At 35.4% G+C, this 25,168-nt stretch overlaps 1 protein-coding gene across 8 annotated transcripts in view; it reads right to left on the reverse strand.

The window, feature by feature from the left end:
- The window catches only part of SEMA5A (semaphorin 5A), a 315,656-nt gene that overhangs the window by 98,677 nt on the left and 191,811 nt on the right, over positions 1-25,168 (reverse strand). For all 8 annotated transcript variants that reach the window (XM_021546911.2, XM_021546907.2, XM_021546909.2 and 5 more), the window contains 2 exons: positions 23,751-23,886; positions 20,397-20,601 (listed from right to left, as the gene is read on the reverse strand). In XM_021546911.2, coding sequence (XP_021402586.1) covers positions 20,397-20,601; positions 23,751-23,886 — 341 coding nt within the window. The remainder of the gene's footprint in view (positions 1-20,396; positions 20,602-23,750; positions 23,887-25,168) is intronic.

Here is a 25,168-nt window from a genome sequence, read left to right on the forward strand (position 1 = left end):
TGCTTGCTTTGGCTGGGGCAGAATTAATTGTCTTCACATTGGTTGGTATGGGACCGTGTTTTGGGTTTGTGGGGAGGGAAGGGGAGGTGAGTGAGGGGCTGTGTGGTACTTGGAGGGTGGCTGGGGTTAAACCACAACACTGTGTCAATTACTGAGTGAAAGATGAATGAATTTTCTTTTGTGCATAGAAGTTGGAAAAATTTACTAAAAATAAGTAGTGAGATCATTTTACAGATGGCAATTAATTGGTATTGCTTTATAGATCAGTCAGTACAACTCTATACCACATGCTTAACTGGCTGACAACAGATTTAGTATGATTCATGACACATTGTATTTGGCTTGTCACAGTTTCCCTGCATGAGACAAAAATCAGGTATGCAAGTATTCAGCATGTGCTTCTTCTAAAGACAAATACTTCTTCCTACCACTGTGCTGGGTCTGGCATCTACAGACTGAATCATTTGCTGCCACCTTCCCCAAGAGAAGAAAAAAACACATGACTGCAGGCCTCCCTCCCCTATGCCTACATACACATTCAATTTAGAAATACAGCTTTGGACAGGAGAATATGATCAAACACAAATACTTTGTTTTTCTTGTGGCTCATTTATTATAGATGGCAAACTTACAGGTCTTTTTATTCAAGTGTATGACCTGGAGATCATGGTTACAGCAGCATACCAACACAGAAAGGAATAAAATATTCTCACTTTGAGAACTGCAGTACTAATGCCTTCCCCAAGACATCTGTCATTGTTCTTGTACTTCCTTTTTATCTTGGCATACATTCTCCATTCCTCATATTTCCTTTTGCTCTCTTTCAGCAGCACCCAAACAATTCCTTTTCCATTTGTTGTCTAAGAGGATCAGCACTCAGAAATGTTGAAAGTCATAACTGACTGAGCTTCAATTGAAGAAACAGTGTGTGAGATCCCACAGATTATCAGGAAGAAACACTACTCTTCTCAGGAGCAATGTGGGTCATATGCAAACTCAACAAAAAGGAATAGAATGTTACCTGAGATTTGCCTCAATAAACTCCCCTGCTTCTGACTTTCTGCAACCTATCTGCTCTGCCTTAAATTCCTACTGTGTATGACTTTGATTTTGAAAAGACCATCTGGGAGGCCAAACTAAGGTGAACATCTGGTTTCACTCCACAACTTTGAAACAGGCACAGATTGAACTGGTGTTATGTTCACTAGTCCAGGGTACATAGCTAGGGTGTGTAGATATCAATGTCCTTAAACTATACTAGCATGTAACATGGCTATATCAGTGTAAAATCATAGCCAGTGATTCCACTGCATTCAAAAGCCAGGTGTTTCCAAGCTCCTGTGTTTCCAAATCTACTACAATGTGTGCAACATGCACAGCCTCCAGCAAAGACTGCAGATTTCATAAAGAACTTGCAGAAGTCCCATCTTCAAAAGTGTTGTCTGTCTGGCCATTTTCATACCACAGTTGCAAAGCAAAATAGGGTGTAAGAAAAAGTAGGGAAAAAATAAGTCTGGAACATGGCTTTAGAGCATGGAGTTTTTCAGACCTGTCACAATCTTTCAAGTGAATATTTAGTTATATAATCAAACTAAGTGTCCACTTCTGCCAAGAAATAGCTGAGAAGGCTAGTAACCACAGAGCATCTTAATGGATGTAACTTTATTGCCACGGACAAAGGGACAGCTGCAGTTTCATCACAAATGTCAAGCCTGAGCCTAACAGCATTTAAGAATTCAAATGAATGGCTTCTTTGCATCCTGACTGTAAGCTAGACATGCTGGGATAAATCCAGACACCTGACAGCCTTTTTTTAAGAATGGCCAACTATACAGAGAAGTAGTAAAAGATAATTACACTGGGCAGAATGAGTAAATAATGTGCTTTGTTAACTTTTACTGCAATAGTTTTAAAGAGAGTTGCAAAATCAGCAACTGAATATTAGAAATCTAATCACTGTGAATGAAGAGAAAAATTCTTGTTGAAGTATTGCTGTTATGCATAGGAGACTATGAAGAACTGCATGGAGAACCTAAGACAGTGTTTTAGAGAACATGCTTGGAGGCAACAAAGTCTGTAAAGAACAAAATTATAATTGGACAAAATGAAAGGACAATTTCCAAAAGTGAAAAATAAAGTTTAAGATGTAAGAAGTGTAAATCATAGCCAGCAATGGAAAACACTGAAAGAGTGCAGCTGGAATAATTGTAACATCTTTGGTGGTACCTGCAAAGAAAACAGAAAATAAACATACAAAATAAATAGTAGATGCAACAAACTAACAAACTCATAATTCCCAGAGTGTCCTAATAGAAATAAAACCACTCAAGGAAGCTTTAGCAGATTCTTGCATAAGAGAAGAATAAATATTTACATGAGCTGTTATGTTTACAAAATATTGCTACTTTCTTCAAGCCAACAAATCATCACGAGGCAGTATAGAAGAGCATTTCAGTTCTTCAAAAGAAAGAAATAATCTTCACCCATTCCTTTTTGGGAGGGAAGCACTTTCAATCTTAACTCTTGCCATAGCGCCTTGGAAAGTGTGTTGGTCTCCAGAAAGCAACTGAACCAGCACCAGGAGACAGAATCCAAGCCCATGGTTTTCAGAAGAGAAGCCTTTCATTCATGTAGCTAAAAATCACTGCTGTCTTCTAAACTATATGAATTGTAAGCAAAAGGAACTTATAATAGTCTCAAATATCTCTTCAGGACAGCTGTATGCCTATATTTAAGACTGAACAAACATTCCTTCACTTTCTGAGCACAACAAGGTACCTTTGCAAATCTGAAAAACTCCTCATATATACCAAGGAAAACCTCAAGAAACAGCAAAACCTACTGTACATTATAAACTGTCAATGTAACTATGGGCTTGTTTTTCAAAATTCCCACAAAACATTCTTCAGAGTAATAATACCTATTAAGCAGACAGAAAGGATAGGGTGAGTGTGATGGAAAGGGGCAGTCAACACAACACACACATGCTCCAGCAACATTTGCAACTTCAGGAGATGCTTGTAACTAAACTTGAATAAGATACTACCTGTGCAAGAAAACTTTACTCTGTATGTCAAAACATGTGAAAACTCATTGATAAACTTAACGATCTGGCAGCACAATGACCAGGAGTTTAATAGATGGGGACTTCAGAGAATACATTTTAAAGTGTAGCTGAAACAAATATGAATTTTGTATATTTTCAAGAAGTCTAATTTGAAATAAACTTTGGAAAATTATATTCAATAAGTACTTTAATTTTATCCATTATACACTGGTTTTGCATATTATTCTTTGTATAAAAATTATTTTTCCCATTGGAAAATAAAAACATTAAAACAGCATTAAGACTATTGAAATTAAAGGGAAAAAATCTGTTACTGTTAAATATCTTGTAAATAATATACATATGCACATATAAACAGTGTTTATAACAATCATACAACATTTGTATGAAACACCTTAGGAATAAAAAATAGAGCATTAGGGTAATCTTCAGGGCAGAGGTCTTTCAGAATAATAAATTGAAATATCAAATGCAAAACTGATTAACCAAATGTGTAATAGTAAAAACTCAAAGAATATGCAAGGTGATTGATAACCATTCAGCCACCATGAAAAAATGCATCATCAATATTTGCTTTCCTCCATCACAGGAACTGGAAAAAGCCTACCGTGTAGCAGGATGTGCATTTGGATAATAGCAGAAAATCGTTCCAGTGAACAGAAAGTATTAGGTTGCATAAGGGCTTTAGTGCACTTGACACAGAAAAAAAGATGCAGGAACAGCAAATGCAGCAGCTGGTTCAGTCTAAAAAGGGGAAGCCCATAATTTATGATTTAGCACTCTGAGTAACATCAAAAAAGATACATATGGTACATAGAATACAATGGGATTGAAATCCTACTCTTTTCTGCCCTTTCTAAAAATAACTTTAAGATTTGTTAAATCATCAGTAGAATATGGATAATTAAAGCTTTGGCTGTTACCTATTTTCTCACATGGGGGTGGTGTACAATTAGGTTGAAAGCAAGGGTGTGTTTAGAAGACAATATAATATAACCATTCTCTGTATCTTGTATTTATTGTTTTACCTTCAGGTTTCTGAGATACATACTTATACTTGAAATACAAGAATAAAGTTTTAAATCATGCTCCAGTCTAAAGGATAAATGACAGACTGAGCTTCAACTCTTTTTTAAAAATAAAATATATACTATGGGTAATCATAGTACTTCTACAATGATTTAGAAAATTAAAATAATATATTTTGATTTTAAAATTCCCACCTTAATTTGCAACTTTAATTGAAACATTTTTCTATTTTTATATGTATATTCATTAATTCTTTAGGGAAAAGAGTGAACCTCAAAATGAATATGGAATTGTGGTGCTTCATCAAGATGTAGATTTCAAGTTTTATTTTTTAATTTCTCATATTTTCAGAGCTGTTTTACATGTTTGTCTCTCCATTTGAAACTAAACAACTGTTTTAACAATGATTAGTGTGATAGTTAATTTATTATTTTTCTCTATTTTTAATATATTTTCATGTGCAATAAAATAATAGATGTTATTTTTATACTAGTATCAAACAAAAATGGAGGTTAAAAATCTGATTGTTCTGTTTTGTGGATTTAACAGAGAATGAAATGTGATAAGGTTATGAAACATTTAAACAATAAACCATTGTGATTTTCTTACTATTATAGGTCATTATCATCATGATGATAACAAGGCAAGGGTGGATATTAAGAGAAATAGAGATATAAAGTGCATTCATTAGATCAAAAAGGCAATTATGTAGCTACATAACAGGACTTTCTATTAAATACTGTAGCTGGAAATAGAAAAAAAGAATTTTGTTGCATTTCCCTGAGCAATGTTACAAATTGTCCTGCCATGTTGATATCAAGATTTATTTTTTAAACACCAAATTGGCTAAACAACATGTTGGTTACCCTCTGTGCCATGACTTGCAGGAAACAGAAAAGCTTTAGCCTTCCATTTTTCAGGTCTCTTAGTTTTTCTTACTCTATTATAGGATACTTGAAGGAAAAAAAGTATGGAAGTGACTTGGAAAACTCATAAATCCTTGCTCATTGGCATCTAACTTAATTTCAGTAAATTAAATTAACTGATGCAATATAAAAAAAATAAAAAATGCTACATTCTTGGACTTGAAAAATCTCGCAGTTTGTTCATGTGAGACCTTAGTACAAAATCCTTAACATTTTTGATCTTGGAGTTTTTGTCCCCATGTGAAGCAAAAAACAGGCATAAAAACATATATGTTCTAGGTGTGTTACAGGAAGAAAAACAGGGTGTGCCAGCTTTTTATCATTCCAGAATTTAAACCAAATAATTCCTTCCCCATGCTCAATATCCAAGGGCTTTGCATTTCAGACTTTTTTTATGTAGCACTGCTATTGCTAGAGAACAACAAAAATCTAAGGATCTTTGGCCATATAACAGCATTGAATTTTACAGCTTAAATGCTTTTAGGAAAGTCCATGGTCATTGCTGCTCTGCTGATATTATTAGGCAGAGAAGTTAACAAAAATTAGCAGGGAAGCTAAGACTTTAAATTTTAAAAAAACAACTACTAATGAAATAAATTTTCCTGCTTTTTGTCAAACTATATGCAATACATAGTAATCTTAAAATGGGACATTCACTTGTCCAGTGTCTTGGAAATAAGAAAGAAGAAAAAGAAGTGTTAAAAAGCTACATGCATAATTTATTTATTAAAAGCTAATTTTAAATTCTATACAAACAGCTATACCGCACAGTGCTCAGTGTATTGATGGTTTCAAACACCAAATAGCTACTTAACTTAGGAAATGGGAAAGATTTGAGTCTTTCTCAGAGGAGAGCTTTGGAAGCAGAAGAGAAACACAGAAAAACTTTATATCAAATTATTCTTATCTAGATAAGACCCTGAGAATTTCTGCAATCTGGTGCAGTTTTGTTTTTCAATTCTTGGATGCAACGACAGCAGTTTTGAATGATAGTCTATAAAAAGCAAGCACACATAATACTTTGGATTTATGTTCTTTATCTTTGGCTCTGACTCCTTCATATTCCCTCTTTCCTATTATATTTCAAATAAATATTGATGTTCTTCCTTATAATTTTGGAAATTAGTTTAAATCAACACTGAAATAAGATAAATTTTTGATAATACTTGTCAACAAATGAGGTCTGATGGTGTGTACATCCCCAGACTTCCATGAAGGGGAGATAATTTAACTCATTTATCCATTATTAAGAATCTGAAAGGAGCAATTTTAACCAAAAACATTTGCATACCTTCTAAAATTATTACCAAGCTTCTTAATGCCCCAGTGGCTATTCCAAGAGAAATTCAGTTCTAACTCATCAACTAGACAACTTTCTCATGGTGGTATGTCAGAATTTAATATATATTTATTTTATGAAGGAAAATATTTATGGGCTATCCTTTCTACACAGAAATTTGAACTATTGACTTTAAGAACCTTTTGAATAAAAAAGTATTGATCTAGGTACTAGCTATGAAAAAGTAAAGACCTTTCTTCAGAGCCTTTTGTCTGGGAGGACAGAAAGAACATACAGATTAATAACATATGCAGTCCAATAATGATTGCAGAACAAATTCCCTCTCTAAAAAAGAGTAAAATAAAATTCTAAGAAAATTTTTTCCATTTGAAAATGCAACCATTAGGGGATGTATCTATCAGTGGAAATCTAGAGAATCACCATCTCAATACTCTCTTTAGGAAACTGTTTCCCAGAGGAAAAGTTTGTAAACATACAACATTTTTTAGAATATTTCTGTCCCCTGTAGATTTAATTCCCATGTGTTATAATGTCTCAAAAGCATCAAGGATATAGTCAGTTTGCAGTTGAATTAGACAAGCTTTCTTCCAGTAGCTACCATGCTAAGAGTTAAACACCTACCTTTAGCACAGACAATATCCACTGCTCCATTAAGTTAAACATTATAAATTTGTACAAATAACATTTCCAGTAGTAGGATTTCCAATGAATCAAAAAGTTTAAGAAATAGGGCAATTTGTGTACCATTCCTCCAGCCATTATGTACCAGCCATTTCATGCCTCAAATTAGAATTTAAATCCAGTTCCAGTCAGACTCATCCAAAAATCTTTCAAACAGAGAATTCAAACTCTTAATGGAAATTCAGATCTACTTGAGGCTAAGATGCAAAGCAACTGGCAGCTAAACCAAGCAGTATGCCTTTTTTTGGAAGACTATGTCTACAACATTGAAGCTTCTAACTCCTCAAACTGGAGCTTCTAACTCCTGAATCTTCTGGGAAAGACCAAGTGAAAATCTATACTAAATAACAAGTACATGCTGAATTACATATCTCAGCCACCACATCAATTATGTCTGTTTCTAACACAAAGAAAATTAATCTCAAACTATTAGACAGATTCTCATATACTCTAGTGACAAAGTTTTACCCTTCCGAGATATAGACCAGATGTTTTTTCTTGCCTGACAAAAAAAAAAGTAATTTCAACAATCTCAATATATATATATATATTTAATTAATCATACTTACTGGCCCACCTTTATCTACTACTTCTATTTCTAATCTTATAGAGATTTTTCAGCTTATCAAAGATGTGCCTTGGAGCTGAGATAGAAATTCATAACATTTTGTCTAAGTTGAAGATTGATCTACTCATAACAGTTCACTTCACTTGGAAGTAACATATGTCTGTAGAATACTATGTGAATGCTATGGCAGCTACCATTTCTAAACAGACTACAGTTGATAAGAAAATATTTATTAATATTTCATTCTGTGATACATTCCTTTTACTTGCTGAGATAAATAATTTTCTATTTTTAAAATTTCATGAAGGGGTATTTTTTTATCTAACTTTTATTCGCAATCTTATCTAATTATATTTCAATTATAAAAATTTTAGTAAAGAATAAATAAAGAATAATATAAATTAAAGAAATTTTTTAATTTTAAATTTGGAGACTTGTGAAATCTGGATTTAATTGCCAACATTTTTTCTCTAGATTTCATGTATGAAACTATGAAAGAACAGTATTCTGAACAATAACACCAGCTAAAGTGAAAAAAAAATTAAAACCTGAAACTTCACTTTTTGTAAAACTGTTTCATTTAACTATAATATTTTAACAGGTACCTTTCCCTACTGAAACATCTTTTGTTATGCTGTTTACTTGGCCATGACAAATTCAAAACCAGTAACAAGTAGTTACTTTACTCTCCCTCAGTATTTAGGAGACAGTAGGGCCAAAGACAGAAAAGTCTCAGTTGCAGCCAAGAAAAGTTACAATTCTTTTTTTAATGCCCTGCAAGGAATAGGTGTCTTCCATTCCTTAGCGATATTTTGGGAAGTTACTCCTTAATTAAAAAAACATTGGAAAAATATTTTAATAGTCCTTGGAGCAGGGAACAAGGCATAATCTCTCTAGCTGAATTCTCTATCTACTTGGTTTGATAGCTGCATGGCCACAGAAACTGTGTGCTCTGCATGCACATTAAAACAGTGCCAGTGAGTGGATTTGGGAGGGCTCTTCCCCATCCACAGCAGCTCCTTCTCTCCTAGATCAACTATTCAACAAGGAGGTGCAAGGAATGGCTTTGAACTCTGAACAGTATGAGAATTAAACCTCAGCTCTACATACACCCCACAAATGTTGCTGCCATCCAGATGATGTCAGCAGCAGACTGACCCTCCTCTCTTGTACTGATGTGTTTATTGCAGAGAATAATCCCTGAGAAATGTATCCAGTTTTCTCAATGCACTGCTACTTGGTCATGTCCCTATACAGGACATCACCCTTTCTAATCCCATCAGGAAGTTATATTAAAATGTGAATAACAATACTTTAATTACTGCCATTGGTTTAAGAAATGCTATTTAAGCAGAGAGGATATGGTTAAAACTACAGCATAAAATCTTCAGATGAGTCTTTAATGAGTTGGAGAAAAGAAAGCTGTTTCTCAGGACTTGGCAAAGAGATGATGGACAAGTATTTCAAGCTTGGCTCTAGTACCTCACACTCTTTTTCTTTTTTTTTTTCCCTTGGGGAGGTATCAGGAAATGTCAAGTAGGCTGTGTAGATCAAGGCATGATCTGTAACAACACTGAGCAAACATTTCTTGATTTTACCAAACAACATTCCCATTTTGAATTCTTAAATTACTCAAGTTCTGTCTACAAAAGTATCAGTAATAAAAATAAACACAAGGATTATGATGCAACCATTCTCAAAGAAGGCATATAAAATGACACACATTCTTCCAATTTAGAAAAGGAATGGATTTCAACACTCTCAGACTCAACCAAGAATCTGACAATAGAATACCAAGACCATTTTGGGGCACCAAACCTACAGACAAAACAAAATGTACATATTTATCAGTGTTGCTTGTACATTTATTACTACATCTGAATCATACAATGCTGCCAATATGCACACTGACCAGTGAGCGTGTGCTATGAGACTCTCATTACCAACATTCCCATCAGATGTCTTCAGAAGTCTCAAATGTTTTGGTCTTTTAGACATTAATCCTCCTTTTAAAACAACACTATCAGAAAAAATTATATGATAATGGCTGCTTAGGGCTGTACTTAAGGTTGTATTCAGCACTGAGTTACCTAATTTGTACCTCCAGACAAACTATGACAAGCTAGGCAGTAGTTCAGATACAATTAGCTGAGAAGAATATGACTGACAACATGCTTTTATTCTCAAAACTTTAGCTCCTCAGTTAGATGATAACTAAACAAATCAAATATCAAGAGCTAGACATGAATAACACCTATCCCAGAGAATGCCCATTTGGCAATATATTGAAATTACATGCCTTTTTTTTTTTTGTTTTGGCAAAATCTAGCTTTTACTGCACAAAAAATGACACATACACACACAGAAGACAAAGCAAAGAAGACACAGGAGTTCTTATGGTTCTAAATAGGAAACATTACATTTGTCGAGAGATGAGGAATTTCAATATCCTGGATTCTAAAAAGACAAAGAAATAAAACTATAAGGTTGTTACTGGTTGCTGTAATTGACTATGAAACAAACAAAAAAGTCTATATTAACTTCCCATAAACTTCTAATGAAGAGAAAACATTCAAATTTTAAGAGGTCTTCTAAAATATTTAATCAGTATCTAGGACTGTGCTTCTCAGATAATGGAGATTAGTACCTCTCAAGAGTTGTATAACTTCTAACTAAAGTAGTAGAGTAGATAATAAATATAGATATTCATTGCAAGATGAAGTGGTTTGTGGGATTTAGGGCTTGATATCGAACACAGAGCAGCACTGTGTTTGAAGGAAGAAATTACTATTCAATAGAAGCACTGCATCCCTGCCAGTCTTCCAAAGTTGAGATATATAGATTCTGCTTGGATCTGACTGGACAGGGAGTGCTTACCACTCCTATTATTTTTTATTGCCTTACTTTGTACCACCAAAACAATAAATACCTTGTAGGACCCAACACATGCTATGAATATGATAGTGTTTGCCTACTGAATAAATTTTTCAGTGCCCAGATCAAAGCATTTAGATGCACAAGTGGAGAAAACTATTTGTCAGATAATAACCCACAACATACCTTGCCTGATTTCTTAACCAAGTCATATGTGGTTATTTTCATCGGAAGTGTCAGAAAGACAACTGACTACTGTACAGATCCTGAAGCATCACCAACATGACTGAAGAGAAGTTTCAGGAACTGTCCTCTACTCAAACTCATTTGTAGTTTGCATAACACATGCCCTGTGTGTGCCTCAGCTCCTAGATTAGTCAAATTCAGTACATACATCCATATAGAACCTCAGCAGCAGTTTCAGCCTAAAACACAGCCTTTGCTGAGATATACAGAGGGAAAGAATGATGCTGTTGTTTTTTTTTTTCTAATCATAGCAAATAAGAAATTGAATGGACAAGAAACAGAAATAAAGTTGGAATTAGAAAGAAGAATTTCAGAACCTCTCACCAGACGTTGTTCATCTCATTACTCTCCCTACTACATTAAAGTAGCCTTAGCCATAGTACATAGTGATGGTATACAATACACACAATCATATCACACTATATTCTTTATATAATGGTCTAGGAGCCAATAACCAGAAAGTCTCACAGAGCTTGTTAGTTGAAAATCTTTGTGTATTTCCTAGGTATGTCATGTCATGCACTATTCTGGTTGCAGTCATCACTATTCATCCTAAAGGTGTTTAACCTTAGAACCTAATTTCCAAGGTTTATGGGATAAGAAAGAAAAATTTAAAAACCCTAAAAATTATAAGAATGAATGTGTAAACAATTAACTCTTTGCTCCAAATATTATGACTCTTATACAGTGACTTCATTACAGTAAAATGCACAGAACCTAATCCATGTTTTGTGATATAACCTACAGGTTACAGGATTCTTCACGCAAATGCCAGCACACAAATACAAGCACACAAAATCAAGATTTACAAGACACATAACAAAGTAAGTAAGACATATCTTTATTGAGAAATTCTTTATCTTGTCAAGATTTGCCATGTCCTATGACCAGAGCAAGGGGAAAAAAAATCCCAATGATTACTAATGCCACTACTTGTAAATGATAAGTTATAAACCTCTGGATTTATTGAGGTTTACCAGGAATAATTACGCAGAATGAAGAAGCTCGTAAACATCAACAAAACCAGGAGTTTAGTAGAATATCCTGTTTAATGACTGCTTTCCTGACAGCTCATACTAAGTCTTGTACGTAACATGGAAAAATACTTGTGATCTAACCTTGGGATTTTTAGGGTCAAAGTTGAGTTTCAAGTAAGGTTCAAATTTTTCTTTCTCCCCACTTTCTTCTTTGGTTGGCATGGGTTAATTGAGTCACTCCTGTGCATGTCCACCTTAAAAGAAAAGGCTTTTTTTTAAAAGTAAAAGGCCCTGCAGAATATTCTAAAGAAGATTTAGCAACATGTGACAAAGTCAAATCCCTTCAAAGGGAAAGCTTTTTCCCTACACCTCTCAGGAAGAGTCCTGAGTACTGTGAACTCACAGAAGTGCACAGTTGGTACAAAGATCAATTTTTACACCAAAATAAGGCTAATTCCAACACTGTTTCCAAAATTTAGGCCAAGTCTGTTGATTGCATCTATTGGGGCAAAATGAGAGTTCTGAATGCAAGCATAGATCATAATAGATCTTAGCTTTGGAGACAGTGGGACAACACTGAGCACCATGTATTTTCTGCATTAGAATTACCTAATAATAAATTAACATAGGGGTTGTCAAGTCTAGTTTCTTCTTCAGGAAGAAGAGGTGATATTTCCAAAAAAAAAAAAAAAAAAAAAAAAACAGAAACAAAATGGAAGAAGAAAAGGCTACTTGGCCATTCTAAGTTTATAAAGCAGTCAAACAGGATTTGAAAGCTCAGCGTCACTGTGACAAAGAGGAGCTGTTCTTTTTTAATGGAAGGTTGAGAATTTGTCTCCAGCTCTTTACAATCTGTTTCCCTCCCTGGCCCACACATTAATCTCACTCCCATGCAAGCAGAGCCAGCTGTTCTTCAGCCAGTAGCTTCTTCTTGCAGCAATTCTGATTTCCAGTGGCAGCACAGAAGTGTACACACCGTATGTTCTTCGGACATTTATTTATCTGGCAGAGCTGGGCAATTATAAAGACATAATGATAATTTATGAACAGAAAAAAAAAGCCTTCTACTTAAATTTGTCCCTTGAGAATACAGAACACCATCTACTTGCAGCAGACAATTCATGAACATGATAACTAAAATATGAACAAACTCTCTGAGCAAATAGCGGCAACAAACTAATCAAAATCATGACCTATTTATGGGTTGATTATAACAACAAAAGATGACTATAAATAAGTGCTGGGTAATTTGTGAACCAAATAAAGGGCTGTAATTCTCAGATATAAATCGCTGCCAATTAATAATTTAACCAGCTCTAGTTAGAGCCATATATTTCTTAAGAAAGCTCAACAACTGGATCTGGCAGAATTATTTATCTCTATACACAGTGAGATAACAAGCCAAGGGAAATCAGTGCTGCTGGACATTTTAAATGCTGTGTTTGATCCTCTGGAGCCCCACAGTATCATTTGTGACTCTGTAGCCCTGATTTTAGCTGTAGCCACTCTCATTTAGATGTAGCCACTCTCATTTTAAAACCACTCAGCCCAGTATGGATGACACAATACATAAGACAGGGAAAAATCAACATTTCTTTTGTTAAATTACATAGAAGAACACAAAGGTTTGCATTATCCTTCTTTGCCTTTAGAGGTGTTCTACTTGGAAAATAACATAAATATGCTAGTAGAAATATATAGCAAGCCTTCTTAGAAAAGATAGGATAAATCCCAGAGTGATCATTAGACTCTTCAGGACAAAACCATGCAATCTTTTACATTTTTTTTTTTTTTAACTTTGCAGAAAATTTATTCCTGAAAAGATTAAAAATATAAACAAAGTGGTCCATGCATGAATTCAACTAGGGTTTTTCTTTATAAGAAATAGGTGTCACTGCAAGAGGAGAAGAGAGTAAAGTTATTAATTTCATGGTTCCCTGTTTGACTTTTTGAAATAAATGTTCAAAATCATCACATTGCTATCAGCACTGGTGTCTTCCAACATGCACCACTTTTCCCAATCAAAGTAACTGATAAGTATCCTTCCTTCAAATGTCTAAAAATGGCATTGCACAAGGCCAGAAGACAACAACTTACAGGGAAATAGTTTTAAAGCTACTGCAAGGGTGCTTTACAACTCTGTAAAAGTGCACTATACCTTTGTCCAACAAAGGCATAAAAACCAAAACAACTTTGTTTTCTGTAACAACAAAAGAGAAATGGTTTTTAAAAAGTGACAACTGTCTGCCACAGTGCATATGCCCCATTATCCATCTGTACTCTGATTTCCCTGTTTCTTTTTTTGAGCTAGAAAGGATAAATATATACAAATAGACTACCTATTACTTTCACAGTTGACTTCTGACTCGAATTACAACTACTTTGCTCCTTATTATTATTGCATTTATATTGTAATTTCTAGATGAAGAAAGTGGTTCTTAACTGAGATGAAACATCTGTATTCCTTTCTACAGAAATTATCTACAGATTACTTCCAAGAACCTCAATGCACTTAAGATAATGCAGTCAGGAATAGCAGCAAACTGGAAAAAATGCAGCCAACTTAAGCTTTGTTGCTTTCTTCACCATGTATGAAATATGAAACATATATAAGCATTTATTTTTGCTTAGATCTTTCAGGATAGCAACTGCCAGATACTACATAAATTCTGACATCATGCATATTGAACTGTGAAAGCTGCATACTTTGATCAGAAGCTGTAATGTGCCAGGAAAATGACAATATTTCATCAGAGACTTTTAAGTAACAACACACACAACTATTATTCTTGCTAAAACCTTGGGTTATTTCCTAGAAAAAAAATGAAGTACACTGATTACAAATCAAAATTTACAAGATAGAACTGTAACAAAAAATCACAGAGGAATTGTATCAGGGAGTACTTCACATCAGTTTACTCCCATCTAGCAAGACAAACAGAAGAATTACAAATTGTTATGATGGCATTCCCAAACTGAGTTTCAAGCAAACTTCCAAACCTCTTTATGAGATTGGGACTAGCTTCTGTATAATCTACAGTTTCAGGGCTTCATGAGAAAAAAATGTTACATTTGTGGATGTTTACTACTTGTTTCAATGCTTCTAAAGGCATATGTATGAAAATTCTACCTGCATTTTCCAAAAAGATCTTTACAAATTTCTTCATGAAACCTCTCTACTTGTCATTACAATTGCTATATTTGTTTCATCAGAATTATTTTTGTCATTATTTTCTGCATTGCTACCTGCAATTTTTAGAACTTCTTTGAAACCTTTGAATCCTCCAGTGACCTTTAAACCTCAGATAAAACCTGGATTTATGGCATAAAAATTGTGGTTCACTTCAGTGAAGAATTAATTCTTTAAATACATGCAATGTAGCCAACAATAAATCTTGCTTCAGGTTTCATACTCTCTTGGTCAGTCATACCCCAATTTCATCAATGCTGTACTATAAATCCCAATAACTAAGATCTCCCACTGGGCATATAACACTTCTACTCAGGATATAGAGGAGACATTCTCTGTGCAGTGGGATTGAAGAACAGAAAAAAACATGGGAGTTTTTTCACCATACAGATTTTAAGGAGGCCCTTTAAAGTTTTTTACCAGACAGTGCAAGTATTATCCTTTCTGAACTCACAAGTATATTTTATGTTTATAGTGCCCTCAAACTACATACTACATACATACTTTCTTATTCATTTGAGTAAATAAATACATTATGTAAAAAGTCCTCTGAAAAAGGGCTACATGCTCTTTCTGCAGCATCCTATTTTGAAAAAAAACATATCAGCAACATCTTTATCCATGGGACACCTGGGCACTTATAATGTAAGAAAGAAATAAAATGGAGGAAAGAAATATGAAGATAGGGGAGAAGGGACAAAAGGGAGGGAAACTATGATGTATTGATTGGAATTTTTTGTTTTTGTTGAAGAAAGAGGCCTTTCAAACTTAGAGAGTTTTAAGAATATTTAGTGTTTCTATAGACTGCTCTACATTTCACGTATTGTAATAGATGATTTTTAGTTCAGAACATCATGAATGCTTTAGTTCATCCATGCATGCTTTCCTTGATCTTCCTTTTTAAATCATGGAAAATGGTTCCAGGGATTTCTTCTTGCCTAAAGCCAGCAGCACAAAATGTGCAGGAATTGATATATCCCTTCATTCTGTGTTAGAAGCCAGTACAGTGAAAGATTAAGATGTTTCTCCAAAGTACCAAAACATATTTTTTATATAAGCAGAGGCTGTTAAGCCCTAGCACACCAGAATCTCCTAGCAGAATGATGACTTGGCAAAGGTTTAGGAAATTAAGACTGTTGATTCAGCAGATTAATGCATTTGTTTGCTTACTCCCAGTCTCTCCTAAAGTAACACTATGTCTATTTAAGGTTTAATCAAATTAGATAATACTATTATACTCCCAGGGTCCTTCTCCCCTGTAATATTTTTTGTTCTAACAATAGGGTGGGTAGGTGAGAAAAAGAATGTTCTCTTAACTATTGGCCATCTGTTTCAAAAAATGGGATTTCTGCTTTGAACAACACAGACAGCAGAACATTCATTTTTATTAAATCCAATCTGTATGCCTACTTTTCCACTGAAGCTTTGTGCATTTTAAAAAACATTTTTTGGAGAACATTGGAATGAATTATAACTACAAAAGTTATGTGGTGTACATCTTTCACAGCATGGTTTGGGCCCCATCCTACTTTACACTGCAAAGTGCAATTTGCATACTGACAGAACTTAACATCAGAGTTGAATGCACGTTCCTATAGGCAGCAGAAAGTGGCAGAAACAATGGCACCTATTATTACATAACTGAATAAAAATGCAATTTAGCCCAGCCAATTTGACATGATACTAGCATACTATAAGTCCAGGATAATTTAATTTGGAAAGTAGATCAGAAGATCTCAAGTCCAACCTTCTGCTCAAAAGACAGCTGGCTTTAACAAACTGTGTTGCTGTCTGGTCTCAAAAACCTCCAAGAACGGAGACTGCAGAACTTGTTGCTTGACTGTCCTAGAAATTTTTTTTATATCCAGTCTGAAACTCTCTGATTGTTGTCTCTTGTCTTCTGACCATGCACCAGTGTGAGTAGCATGTCACCATTCTCCATGCAAACTCCCTGTAGGCTCCCCACAATGCCTTTTCTCCGCAAGGATGAACAAGGCCAGCTCCCTCAGCTTCCCTTCCTAGGGCATGGTGCTCCAGCCTCCAACAGAAAGGAGGTCTTCACTTAATTTCCTCCATGTCCTTCTTGAACTGGGGGAGGCCAAAACTGGGGAACAGCCTCTTCCCTTGATCTCCTGGCTGTATTCCTAGTAATACAGCCCAAGATACCATTGGCTGTCTTTGCAGTGATGGCATCCCTTCAGCATGCCTAAGTCCTTTGGATGACATCCTCCAGTGTAACTACTGGTACCCTACTGGGATGCCACCTGCACACATGATAGAGATCTCTTTCTCCTCTTCCAGGTCATTAATTGAAAAAAGTCAAATAGGACAGTACTTGGCTCCTTATAACTTCTACACATCACATTAAACTACCCTCTGAGCCTGACATCCTAGCAGGTTTTAGAGATCCAGCTGCCCACCCATATAGTCCCTATATCCTAATTTGGATATATGAATATTGTGGGACACAGTATCCAAAGTCTTGCTAATGTTTAGGTACTTTCTCCTCATGCACAAATCCAGATGTTTCACAACAGAAATTAATCAGATTTTCAGATGAGCTTAACCCTTAACCCACGCTGAATGTTCCAAATCACCTTTTTCTCCATCTTGTGCCTAGAGAAGTGTGCTCCAAGGAGGTGTTCTCCTTGACTTTCCCAGGGACAGAATGCCCACTAGATTCTTGCTGCCCAGGTCATGGAATCATAGAACTGTTTATCTTGGAAAAGACTTTAAGATCATCAAGTCTGATTGTTAGCCCAGCACTGATGGATCCACCATTAAATCGCGTCCCTAAGCCCCACATCTACATGTCTTTCAAATACCTCCAGGGATGGTGAGTCCACCACTTCCCTGAGCAGCCCATCCTAATGCCTGAATACTGTTTCAATGAAGAAATTTTTCCTAATATCCAATCTAAATCTCCTCTGGCAAAACTAGAGGTGGTTTCCTCTGGTCTTACTGCTTGTTACTTGTGAGAAGAGACTGACCCCAGCCTAGCTACAACCCTTTTCAGGCCATTGTAGAGAGGCTAATGTTCCCCCTGAGCATCCTTTTCTTCAGGCTAAACAACCCCAGCTCCCTCAGACACTCCTCACAATACTTGTGCTCCAGACTCTTCCAGCTCTGTTGCCCTTTGCTAGACACCCTCCAGCACCTCAATGTCCTTCTTGTAGTGTAGGGTCTGAACACAGGTTTCAAGGTGCAGCCTCACCAATGGTTGAGTACAGAATGAAGATCACACCCTGGCCCTGCTGACCACAGTGTTGCTGATACAGGTCAGGATGCCCTTGGCCTTTTTGGCCACCTGGGCACACGCTGGCTCATGTTTCATAACTGTTGACCTGCACCCCCAGGGCCTTTTCTGCTTCTCAGCTTTTATTCCTTTGTCTCTCTTTTGAAGATGGAGTATTGTGGTAAAAATTTAATTCCAAATTTTATTTACCAGCACTTTTAATAATACAAATAAATTAAATCAGAAAATATGTAATGACAACATTACTCAGACTGGTAGTAACTGTCAGCCCAGTCTTTTATCCCTCCCAAACATACACATACTCTATGGTGTTAGGAGCTTGGGGTAGAGGACATTTTATGTGGGAGTAAAGCTGGACACTGGGGAAATTTAAAAGCCTTAAACTTGGGTTGTTTCCAAAATTATTGTTTATTTTCAAAGTTAAGGCTGCTACCTTTTACTTTCTGTTGTTTACAGAAGTAGTGGCATTTTTCTCAATAATCTTTTACCAGATTCAGTTTATGATGAAAACTCAATGCTAACAACTCCACAGTTTCTACAAAAGCAAAGGCAGGGCTCAGGAGAAATAAGATGCTGCACAATTAACAATATAATGAAATTAAAATTATGAGCTGTACCCCAGAAGAAGGCAAAGTCCCACCTTTCTCCTACAATCTTAATGTATAAATAAATTATATTGTGTAATTTGGTACATATTGGGATTTTTAAACTACACTTAGACTTTATTGGGGTAGAAGGAATGTTAACAAAATTCACTGTGATTCAGTGAAATACATGTGAAATAGGACTGACTTTATCAAGAAAAAGGCAAGAAGGTGGGTTTTATCATATGCTTTCTCATATTTATAAAACATACACTGTACACTTGAATTGACTTACAGTTAAATTCAGCATGTACTGAATTTTCACCAAAGATCCAGCTAATTACCCTGCTTCCATCAATGATCAACACCAGACATACAGAGAAGAATGAAAGTGAAAGGCACAAGGAGCATAGGAGCAGTATCTTTTTCTTAGCAGCATAAAAAGAACATAGAATCACTCCTGAACACAATTTATTAATGAACCATGAAGTGGAAAATTTTAGATCCTCACTTGCTGACTTAAATGTAAATGGTTACACACACCAAGGGAAACTGAAACCTAAAGGCAATCAGAATTATGAAAAATTCATTATTCTTGGTGCTTCCAAGACTGCAAATAATGTAAATATCCACAATGTAGTGATAGTTTCTTCATATAAAATCAATTCAGTGCATATATCTGTAATTCAGGTTTGGTCAGGAGGCCTCTACAATACAAACACCACTTAGCATTAACATGATTTCACTTTAAATGCTCTGATTTACCAACCAGCAGGCTGTTTTGACTAGAACTGGTCAAATCCAAGCATATTTTAACCTATCAAAAGCATTTCTGTTACTACCCAGCTTTCAAAGAGCACAGTGAGACAAACTGAACATTAACAAACCATTGCTTTGATTAACTATTCCCTACTAATGTGCCCAAGTACTTAAGGACAATCCTAAATTTTATGCCTTGAGGCTTTAAACATATTAGCCCAATTTAGTATTCACTCTATCCAGTCAATTCAGTCCAATCTATTCAGTCTCAGCTGGGGACACCCTCGTTCTGCATCGTTCTCTAACATCCTTGTTATTTTTAAAAAGATTGAAAATTTGAACCAAGAAGGCAATACCTCTAATGGAGGCAATACAAGGTGGAAGGTTGTTTTTCTTTTCATGCTAAGCTTACATACAAATGTGCAAAAAATGAGGCACAGTATAAAACTGCATAATGAATATCTTAAAAATGAGATTAAAAGGGAAGTTAATAAAATATATTTAAACAAAAATTTCAGAAATAGTAAGAGTAGCTGTATTTGAGATTTACAAAGTTAGTTCTTTATCAGAGAGTTCTAAACCATCTTGTCTTGGGCCCTTAACTTTGTACCCTTAACTAAGTAAATGGAACAAAAGATGGTGAAACTTTGGAAGTCTTGTTTGTAGAATTTCTAACACTTGATTTGATTTACAAGCTTCACAGCTTCAAAGAGAATAGGAAGCATACACCAAAACTGGAGTTCACAAAATAAGATAAAAGCCATTCTAATGGCTAAATTGATCTAATCAGAAAATGTTGAAGATAGACAGGTGATTGTGTCAAAGAGGAAAATCTGATGTCCAAGGTACTGTACACTTATTTCATAAGCAATTAACAGCACATTAAAACCCAAAGACCTTGTAAACTTTTGCAGTTATCCCAGCAAGGAAGATTCATACCTGTGGCAAGATAGATGATATGGAAAAGCGTGTCCTTGCCCTGCACAACATCGACAACCACATGGGAAAATCGGCTGTTGTCTTCCATGAAGTAAGGAATTGGAATAACTGGTTGAACAACCTCATGCATTAAAAAGAATTTTTGTGCATCTTGAAGATTTCTCTCAGTCAGATTTGCATACAAACCCTGGTCCATGGTGCCACACTGTAAAGACAGAAAAGTAGTATGACTCTATGTGCCAACAATAACAATACATTTACTCTCCGATTTACAGTGCAAGAAAATAAAAGCAAAAGCATATCTCATAATGGCAATGTGGAGTTCAACGTTCAGGTCCCATTTTGGTGCTAACCAGACTGTCAAAGGAATCAGGGAACTCAGTTTTCCTGAGGCAGTACCATGGAGGCTGCTGAATTCTAAGCAATATGGAAGAGCACCAGACTGACCAGCACAAGTGAATTATGGAAATATTTTGCTATATCCTATGTTCACAGGGCAGGAAGGAGAAAAATTACCATCCAAAAAAACAAATGACTTTCTGTCTAGTTTTCCTTATAATTTTTACAGACCTCAGTGCTGAAGACATAATAAATTTTCAAAGGAAACCTCATGCCCTACCCCAGCCAGGGTCTGACAGGAATCCCAGGTGAAAGTACAACATGAAGTTCTAGTTCTTCTTAGGACTTTGTCTTAAGTAGCAAAAATGGACAGTGCAGACAGTGCTCTATTACATATTATCCACAGCAAAGACTCTTTTTGCATTAAAACTGACCATATTTTAAATATGAAAACTCTGCACTTTTCTTACAGGAAAACATCCACTAGCTGCATGGACAAGTTTCAAACATAAATAAACAAAGTAAAATAACTGGGAGTTAATTTTAACATACTTGTTTTCAACTGAAGACACAAAAGAGAAAGCGTCTTAAAGCATGGGAATATATAAACATTTACACATTTACTCAGGAATAAATGCATCAGAGAAATAAAGTTCTACTTCACAACATTTATCAAATATTTGAGAGACGTGAAAGTCACCATTTTCATTCTGCTTTACTATGTCATAAACTATACCATGAATTACAGCATGAGCAAAATAATAGTGTGCAAAACTGTACCAAACTGTATTTTTTTATTATTACCATGTTTTCAATCATGAGTGATTGTTCCAAATACAAAAATACTAAAAAGTCAAACAAATTATTTCATCATGGGAGATCAGATGATGAAGAATAATAAATTAGCAACTGACAGGAAACAGTTACTTGCTCTGTATGTAGCAGAGAAGAAAACAATGTTCCTCAAAACTGAGACTCCAACAGTATTCTAAAATGGGAAATAATTCATTAATATAAACCAGCCTTGGAAATACAATGATGTTACTATATCTACATAGCAGTAGTCTTCCTTCAAATCACAGACTTCTCTCTGTTGCTACTGAGTATATATGTTGCTACTCAGTATATATGAATACTCAGAGGATAAATCTACTTCTGGGACTACACAAACAGAATTTCTGATCCTTTATCATAAGTATTCTACCAAAGAAAAGTCCTTTCTCAGAACAAAACCAATGACTCAGTCAATGAATATATCTCATCCATGTGAAGTGTGTACTCTAAAGTCACAAAGTCGAGTCACAAAAATTGGTTAAAGCTCTAAGCATTAGACTAGCTCCTAGTATGCATCACTGCTGTAGCTATGGAGCCAGAAATGTAGCAGAAAGTTATTCAAGGGAACAAAAAGCAGCATCAGCAAAAGAAGAGATGTTGGACATTAGAGATACCTAGAGATCAGTTGATATCACTTGCTTTCAATATTGTGCTGTAAAAGGCCACATTACAGCTCTTATCACTAGCTCTGCCTTCAAAGCTGTTTGTGGCTCAGTGAGATATGATACAACTGTTGTTACCTATTCTTGTAAATTGGATGAAGTACCAGCTGTATTAAAATCAGCCATCTAAGAAATAAATTTTAACACCTGCCTTGACTGGGACTTGGAGACGTGCACTAACAGTACAGCAGAGACCTAAACTGGTTTACACAGCCATCAGGCTGTCATGTTTCTTTGTAAGTACCATTCAGTATGGGCTGCTCTCACACTAATTAACACCACATTAATGCAAGTTTTGTAGGGAGAGTTTAGTAAGTTTTATTGGATGTGCTTACCTAGTCAGAAAGGTGATAGGACTTTTACATACTAGCATTTTTTCACGCTTTCTCCTTCAAAAATGTAGGCTCTCCTAGACCATCTTCCTGTCACTATTTTGACAATACAAGGTTAAACACGGGTTAAAATTTGTATCTGCATACAAATACAACCTGCTTCTGCAGGCTTCTGGCATACTTAGAGTCTTGTCATTTGGCTGATGACAAACATACTACTTAGGAAAGATACCATGGCTCCAGTCTATAACCTGTGCCTTATTTTCCTTCATTTACATAGATCGAGAAGTAATTAAAACTACCCAATGGGTGATTCTTTTTCATGCTAGCAAAGATCCGATGACTCTTACAAGCTAGGGAAGGCTGTTCCAGGAGCAGAAGTGAACTTGTGAAACTGCATTGAGATTAAGGAAGGGTGAAAAGTGGATAGAGGTGACTACATTTAAATACCCTGATGAAAAGCTATCATTGATAATCACAACATTAATGCTGCTTTTCCTTCCATATCCCTTGTAAGAAGCACACAAATTAAAATTGTTCTAGCAGGAGTGGTGACTATGCAAAAGATGAATACAATGCATATGTGCTTACTGAAATACCCCTTTCTTTTTGCAGAATTCCTCTAAATGACCCACCTTGGACTAACTGGTTTTCCACTGTCAGCCAGATGCAGATTACTATACCCTCTGAGGCCAAAAAGTTCAAATAAGGAGAACATGTCACAAATCCTTTTAATCTGACTCTTCAGGGAGTGTGAACTACCTTGCACATAAAAATATATAAAATTTTGATCACTGCTTCTTTACCACCTCCCTCTCACTTTCTTTTTTCTGCCAGACATTATTCCATTTTTTAAGTCCTAATAGCACAAATACAATGTAAAAGAGAATAGTTGTTTGATCATACTTCAAACAGGAGTTAATGTCACCTAGACAGACAACCATAGAGTTGAAGTCTCCTACCCTTCAAAGTACATCTCTTTTTCAATTAAAATAATTTTGTGAAAGAATAAAATTAATATTAAATATATTGAAATAAGGGGATCTCCTAAGTACTTTTTAAAATTTAGGATTTTTTTAAGGTCTTAGGCTACAACAGAGTGAAAAACTGGATTTATAATTTATGAACCATACAGTACTTTGAGGAAAGCTCACATAAAATATTGTCCTTCTCCCATGTATCCATACCTGAAAATTAGGGTTAGGATTAGGATATGGAAGCCAAGCAGAGCGAGAGTTCTCCTGGTATTTGAAGGGTCCATTAAAGGCCTGAGTTATGGCACTCAGATTGAAAACACAAACTGCTGAGGCTGCTATGCTGTTCCTGCAAAATAAATAAACACATTAATCTATGTAATAACATTAAGTAGTCAAATTGCTGAAAAATAAATAAAAAAGGCAATATTTCTTCAATCCTTCAAGTAATTAATGAAGCAGATATGATCAGCCAGGAGATGATATCTCAAGATAATGATATATGATAAGCTGATTAAGCATAGTCTTTGCATTAAAAATATTTGTCAGCCCTACCAAGAAGCTGGTGTGGGGAAAAACTCAGATCTTCCTACTTTCTGCTGCTGCTCTGATACCATACTACACTTCTAATACCATGAGTCACCTCTTTTTTAGGTACAAAATTCAGGAATATATTATTCTCAGAGTTCAATAAAGTTTCTTCCACACAACAAATGGCTACATGACATAAATAAGGTTTTACAGTGTGTATGTCTCTATATCCTATGGAATCCCTGGACAAGACACGTCCACAAAAATCCTGCCTTCCAAGAGATGTTCTACAGCAATAAGAATGCAAGTTGCAGAAGCCCATCAAAAGAAAACAACTTGGACTGCTTTCAAAATATCATGTTAAAAAAATAAACATCAATAAATGGCAGCTGGACAAAACACAGTTTCCTCAGTTTGCCTTGAAAATGTGATGTACAAGGCAATAAAGCAATTCTGCATAGTGTAAAGAATATAATCTAAAAACTATGAAAGTTCCTAATATGTAAAGCTGCATTGTTCTTTTCCTCATTTTGAGATAATGGAATAGATAAGGGAGGTGTCAATTGCACTGGTTTCTTGTTGCAGCTAAAACTGCTAGCCAGTGATCCACACAGCATTCTTCTCTGTTTTCTTTTTTTTTTTTTCCCTATTTTTTTTTTTTTAAGCTTAGCCTGGAATTTACACAGGGCTTAAGAAAACTTACTATAGAAACTCCATAATGATGGGGGAAAAAAACCCAACAACTGAAGAGTTAGGATATATGGATTAAATACCAGGACAAAAGAGCAATTTGCTTTCTTACGCTTGTCTCTCTTATTTCAAAGGAAGCCAAAAGGAAGCCCAAAACTTCATGTTCCATGCTTACAACTTCTGCAGACTCAATAATCACTGGAGATGATAAACCCCTGCTTAAATCACTAAATGCATCTGACTAATATTAACTGTACCAATGTTTTCTTGAATTTCATGAAGTCCTACAAGGACATGAGACATTTATAGATATTTTTGATAGTCTGAAAGAAAGAAAATCAGCTTTTTCATGCAGCAGTGGCTATAGTGGGTTGATAGTCAACCACATATAAAAGGTGCAGGTTTGGCTG

This window comes from Lonchura striata, chromosome 1, assembly GCF_046129695.1.
Source record: "Lonchura striata isolate bLonStr1 chromosome 1, bLonStr1.mat, whole genome shotgun sequence".
Lineage (NCBI taxonomy): Eukaryota > Metazoa > Chordata > Aves > Passeriformes > Estrildidae > Lonchura > Lonchura striata.